Below are 6,657 nucleotides of genomic sequence, written 5' to 3' on the forward strand. Positions count from 1 at the left end.
TATACAGCTTTTTCTCAAAAGATATCTTTGACATAATATAAAATAAAAATTTAGTGAAACTATATGTTCCATAAATTTTAAAATTAATTATTATTTTTTAAAACACAGAATTTTAGAAAATTGTAGTTTTAATAAATGTTGTATAATTCTTTCTTAATTTAATATTTTTATAAGCAATTTAATAAATAAAATTAATAAAACTAAATGTTAAAATAATAATTATATAAAATTGTATATTTAAAATCTAATATTCAATTGTAGATATATACCTAGTTGTATAAAAGCAAAGCAGAGCGGATATCCGTCTTTAATTTTTTTTAATATTTGTATTTTATTTCCTTTTTAACGGATATTGAGTTTTAGTATTTGTTTTTCTCTGAAGACTTATAGATATCCAAATTTTTTGGATCGAATCATAACGAATAACGAATCAAATCAAATTTAACGGATAAAATGTCCAGCCTAGTTTGAACCAATTTGTAGTGTTTAACTGGTGTGTAATTATTATTATCATTATATATATTATGCTTTACTATTTAAAATATTTAGAATTTGTTAAACCAAAACCTTATTAGAAGACAACCTAGAGGCTAGAGTAAGAAGGTTTTGTTTTTGTTTTTACTCTCTCACAGTAATATCTTCTTTTTCTTTCACCCTTCTCTTACCTTGCTCACACCTTTTCTCTCCTTATATCTCCTTTGTGTTATATAATACACAGCAACCAACAATCAAGAAGATCAGATAATGGTGGGGTTTTTTATTTTCACCTTATCAAGAATCCTCTGATCAGTCAAAATACACATCAATCAATCACATCCCCAAACACTCCAAAAAAGAAGCAGATCTGCTTCCAACGTCAAATCCTTTTTTCTTCTTACAAAAAAAATGTCTATGTCGTCTATGTCATCTCCTTCCTCAGCTGTTTTTTCACCAGAGCACCTCTCTCCCTCTGAACATCTTTGCTATGTCCAATGCAACTTTTGCGAAACTATTCTTGCGGTATATAAATAACCACTCTTCTTTACTTTCTTATTTTCTGTTCTTGAACTCCTCCTTTTCCTGATCTATGTATAATTGGGGGCTTCTATTTTTCACTGTTTCTGTCTTGTGTGTTTATAGGTTAGCGTTCCTTACACAAGCTTGTTCAAGACCGTAACCGTCCGATGTGGCTGCTGTACCAATCTTCTTTCGGTGAACATGAGATCGCTTGTCCTCCCAGCGTCTAACCAGCTCCAGCTTGGTCCTCAATCTTACTTCACACCCCAAAATATTCTGGTATTTTTTAAATAATTATTCTTATGAATAGTCTCTTTAGTAGTAGTATATATCAAGCCTCAAGGATATATATTAAATGTTATTGAAGGAGGAGCTGAGAGAAGCACCATCAAACATGAATATGATGATGATAAATCAACATCCTAATATGAATGACATACCATCTCTCATGGATCTTCATCAAAAACATGAGATTCCTAAAGCACCACCCACTAACCGCCGTAAGAGACTATTTCGTTAGAAAAAAATGATTTGCATATTTATAATTTGGTAGTAATTATATGAAAAAATGATTTGCATATTTCTCTTTCGTTTGAAAAAATGATTTGCATATTTATAATTTGCTAGTAGTTATATGAATCGCCATTAAGACATACGTAGATTTTCTTTGGATCTTGTTTCAAACCCTAGCAACTTTGAATATGCATAGAAAAGAGACTATAAATATATGTTTTTGCATATTTAACATATTCATTGATTAATGCCCTTTTGTATGTGTTGATTGTCTATACATCTTGGATGTCTTCAGCGCTTGTAAGAGTAAAATAACTTAAAAGGGGAGATAGATTCCTGCATCCCCCGGAAATCTAGCTAGAGAGAAAGAATCTATATAAGATGTTAAAAGATGGGCTTGTATTAAAAAAAATGATGAAGTGATGATGGGTTAGAGAGAGAAAGAGAAACTGTTTGCGAGAGAGCCAAAAAAAAGACAATGTAATTGTAAAGTAGAGTTTTAATGAATGTTTGTCTCTTCTCTCTTTCTGTCTGAGTTTTTGTTTTTTCGCTTTGTCTTTGCCGTTGAATTTTGCCTTTGCCATTGCCAGCTCCAGAGAAAAGACAGAGAGTCCCATCCGCATATAACCGATTCATCAAGTGAGTTTTTTTTTTTTTTACTATTATATATGCATCATTCATTTATATTCGAATCCGAATTGTATATAACATTAGTATTAAAAACATTAATATCCTTGTCACGTCTTTCTCGTAGGGAGGAGATCCAACGTATCAAAGCCGGTAATCCTGATATAAGCCACAGAGAAGCCTTTAGTGCTGCTGCCAAGAATGTAAGAACCTTAATTTTCTTATCCCAAACACTCATAAACATTCATATTTGCTATATCCATTGGTTAATTAAATTATAACCAAAAGTGTCCAATATCTATTTGTAAATCCATATACAAACACAAGATATAAGTGTATATATATATATATATATATATATATATATATTTTTTTTTTAATATACAACAAAACACTAGCTTGACAGTAATTTCAACGTCTATAATGTTATCATTTAAGGCATACTGGTGGTATACCTCTCAAGGGGTTTGTTGCTTTTTTCTAGAGAAATGCAGTCATTGACAATAAACTTTTTTTTAGAAAGTCATTGACATTAAACTTCAAACTTAATTTGGCTTAGATTGCAGGCGGAAACTAGGGTTTAATTTTCAATGCCCATACACTCTTGCATGTTTATATTATATATATATATATATATATATGTGTGTGTGTCAGGTTCTAGAAAAATATATATAGCTGAGATTAGTAGTAAAGAGTTTTGTCCGGTTAACACAAGTTGATATGTGTCTTGTACGTATGTTGTTTATGTGTAATGCAGTGGGCCCACTTCCCCCACATACACTTCGGGCTCATGCCAGACAATCAATCCGTGAAGAAAACCAACATGCCCCAACAGGTAAACCCTAATCTGTTCTGACCATATACATTACATCATAAAAATAATGTTACAACTTACAAATATCATAAGCCCTTTCTCAAAAAAAAAAAACTTACAAATATCTTAAGAGATCGTAATTTTGTTTTAATGCATACAGTTTCTCTGTCCGTCACACGATAAACATAATGTTTGAATTTATTATGATCATATCTTTAAAATTGGTGTATAGGAGGGTGAGGAGAACATGGGGATGAAAGAAGGGTTCTACGCTCCTTATTAAAGATAAATATAAGCTACAAGTATTTCAGAGTTTTTACCAAAAAAAAAAAGTATTTGAGAATTTGAAATCCAGTTTGTAGGGTTTATGTTTACCCAAAAGTTGGGTTTATTTTTATTTCTTGAACTTATATATATTATATATGCATGCATGCGTCTTCTTCTGTTGTTGTAATCAAATTCTTTAATTAATGAGGTTTGTTATGTTAGTTTCGATTTGTACTTGTGTGATTAATTAATAAACTTTGCACAATGTATTTACATTCCAAGCAGAATTTTAAAACTAAGTAGTACTAGTTGTTATTAGTCTTTGATTTAATTAACATCATTGCTACATTTAAAAAAAAATTAAAATAACTTATGCTTAATTATCAATTAATCGAGAGTTTAGTAACACACAGCGAAGAAAAGTACGTATAATTTGACAAGAAAGCAAATGGTAGACTAATGTGTATGGTTTAGTTTTGTTGGTCCAACTGTTTACATTTTGAAATTGCTATTCGTCTTGTACTCTACTTTCAAGAATTCAAGTTTTGATTCAAGCCTTTTTCGAGATGTAGGAGAGATATTAAACAATTACATCAAACAATCATTTCATTAACAAGTTCGAGCCTTACAATCAAACCCCATTCAATACGAAATAACAAAGGTTGGAGATTTGCCTTTATCCAGCCAAAAACAACAGAAACTAACAGAACAAAGCATACCAAAGAGAGAAGAGCACAGCAAGGAGTCTTTGGTAGATAGCCAAGAACAACGTTAACTAAGCCCTTTAGTCTGCGCAAACACAAAGCTTAAGTGTCATTAGGACAAGTGGGTTTAACCGCCGAATCCTTCTTCGGGGGTCTAGGAGTAGTTGGTGGACATTTGTTGGAAGTTAGAAAAGTGAAGAAAAGAAGATTAAGTGTGAGAAGAAGAGCTGTGACTGCGAGTCTTAGGAGCCATAGAGTTTTTGAGGAATGTTATGGGATACATGTGAAGGAGATGATAGGGTATGGTTTATATAGAAGAATTTAAAATATACTAAAACATGACAAGCACACAAAATTATTTTATTCAGAAGATAATTATTTAAAATATACTTTAAGATAATAATACGAATAAAGAGAATATTTCATATTAGTCTATGTACATTTTAACAAAGTGCAAGAACATAGAAACCATAAATTATTAGTAGAACTATATACACAAATTGAGAGAGGGGAACATCACACTGAGGTTCAGATTGAGGAAGCACCAAATGTGTTCTCACCACTGTAAGTGATGTAGAGGAAGCCATCTTGGTCTTTCTTCTCCTCGTAGACGCTTGACATAATCTCTCCTGTGGGAGGAAGGACATTGTCTACGAATATGAAGATTGCTTTCTCTGCACTTAGTTTGATTCTCTTGCGAATCACATACACAAATTGTCCAACTGTTAGGTCTGATGGCACAAGGTATCTGCAATATATCAAAAAAACATAAACCATTCAGAAACTCCATTTTTAAAACTACAAATCTTGAAACATAAGAGAATGTTGGTAATAAAAGTCATTACTTTTTCTTGTCAATGTCTGGGATATCACTTTTCTCAGCCTTTTCCACAATCACCTGTAATATAACACACATGATCTCATTCATTGAGTGATCAATACAATGTAAGATAGTAAAGAAACTCTTGAAGCAGAAACAAAGGTTTGAAACAAAAACAAGTATTGGATTCTCAGACAAAAATAATGATGTTGTCTGAATGTAATCTAGTTCTGATTTTTGTTTTTATCTATCAGCAGACGAGAAGAGAAACTTGTAATCAGCAACATACATTAACATGAATGCCACAAAGTCAGAAACTTATATACAAAAACATGATCCCATTACTTGAGTGATCTTTATAACGTAACAAAATCGTCAAGCAGAAACAAAGGGTTGAAGCAGTATAGGATTTTATCAGACAAATCTAATGTTCAGTAACAATTCTTGTCTGAAAGTAACGATCTAGTTCTGATACTTTTTTTATCTATAAGCAGACGAAAAGAACAACCACAAAGTCAGAACAGAGATATATAAAAGCATAAGAAACCCTTAAAAGAAGAGACCATACCGGGATTCTGTCAGGGTACTTCTCTAAGATCCTTCCAGCTTCAGCTTTCCTCTTTTCTGCACATAAACGATATATATATATATATATATATGAACACCAACTCCTCATGTATATGCTCATAACCTAAGATCGAATAAGGAAAGAAAGACTAACCGAAATCGTTGTCCAGCTTAAAGCTGCTGCCCTTATTCATCTTTACTTCTGATAATCTATACGAACAGAAAGATAGATTCTAGAGAAATCGAACAGAGTATGTAACAGGTCAAATCAATTGGAAAACTTACAGAGAGAGGATTGATGGAAGAAGAAGAAGAAGATGTTTGATTCTTGCGGAGAAAGTCAGAAACGCAACCTGTTTCTTGTTACTTCTATGATTGGATAATGATTAACTACCGTGGACTCTTACCTATATGCATATATATATTCGCTGACGTGTCGAGTAACTAGACACGTAAGTTTAGCTTGTTCCCCAAACTAAATCCTTCGCTTTTAATCAACTTTCATCTTTTTAATTTAAGTATTTTATAATGTTATTACAACTACGTATTTGGTATGATTCAATAGTACCAGATTTGTTTAATTAAATCATACCAAATTAAATTTTATTGTTGTTTTTCTATACGAAATTGTATTGTTGTTCTTCCTCAGACTTTTCTTTTTGTAGTGGATTGCACGTCTCCATTAGCCTTTTCTCATTCTTTTTCTTGCCTCTGCGTCACAATATGTGGTGTGGCTTAATGACCTCGGATAATACGGATTACTGAGCTTTTATGGACCAGATCAAGTTGTAAATGGGCCTGTGGTTAGTTTACTATAAGCATACTACAATAAGCCATGCCCAATATACTATGTACGTACATAATATAACCCCCTCACGAATATATTCTTTGGAATTTTTGACGTTTGTAACGCATGTGGATGAATTGGTACAAAATCATAAAATCCTTTTGCGCTTTCGTTTATATTCGTGGCTATTCATTCATTTGGATGATTTAGAAATAAACAAGTTTGGAAAACAGCATCTAGTTGTCTTGTCTACCGATAGAGATATTAATAGACGTGATTAGTTTATTCGACAAATGAGAAATGGACTTGAGATTAAGGAGTTTATTATAGGAACTCTTCGTCATTACCAAATGATTAGAGGGAGAATGTGTGTAATAATGCATCCTACAATTTTATATGTCAACTAACCCTAGATTTTAGCAATAATAATTAAGTTTTTCGTTACGTATTAATCGATGATCATCTTGTGCTGTTGTTGTTGGTCGCTGCTTAACAAAAGAGACCATTATTGTAGCTCTGTTTCTTTTTCGGGGTGAAATTGTAGCTCTGTATTTGTTATATT

At 32.0% G+C, this 6,657-nt stretch overlaps 2 protein-coding genes across 2 annotated transcripts; one reads left to right on the forward strand and one right to left on the reverse strand.

Annotated features, from left to right (window-relative positions):
• The first annotated feature begins 425 nt into the window (after positions 1-425).
• LOC106353215 (axial regulator YABBY 1-like) lies at positions 426-3,486 on the forward strand. Its single transcript, XM_013792922.3, has 7 exons — positions 426-999; positions 1,120-1,275; positions 1,364-1,496; positions 2,100-2,148; positions 2,264-2,339; positions 2,894-2,971; positions 3,183-3,486. Exons 1-7 carry the CDS (start codon positions 886-888, stop codon positions 3,231-3,233), a joined length of 657 nt encoding a protein of 218 aa, XP_013648376.1. The 5' UTR covers positions 426-885; the 3' UTR covers positions 3,234-3,486.
• Positions 3,487-4,296: 810 nt separating this feature from the next.
• LOC106353216 (autophagy-related protein 8e-like) lies at positions 4,297-5,751 on the reverse strand. Its single transcript, XM_013792923.3, has 5 exons — positions 5,594-5,751; positions 5,463-5,518; positions 5,310-5,365; positions 4,767-4,819; positions 4,297-4,669 (listed from the first exon to the last, which is right to left on the reverse strand). The coding sequence occupies exons 2-5, from the start codon at positions 5,500-5,502 to the stop codon at positions 4,450-4,452; spliced, it is 369 nt and encodes a 122-aa protein (XP_013648377.1). The 5' UTR covers positions 5,503-5,518; positions 5,594-5,751; the 3' UTR covers positions 4,297-4,449.
• Positions 5,752-6,657: the final 906 nt, after the last annotated feature.

This window comes from Brassica napus, chromosome A7, assembly GCF_020379485.1.
Source record: "Brassica napus cultivar Da-Ae chromosome A7, Da-Ae, whole genome shotgun sequence".
Classification (NCBI taxonomy): Eukaryota; Viridiplantae; Streptophyta; class Magnoliopsida; order Brassicales; family Brassicaceae; genus Brassica; species Brassica napus.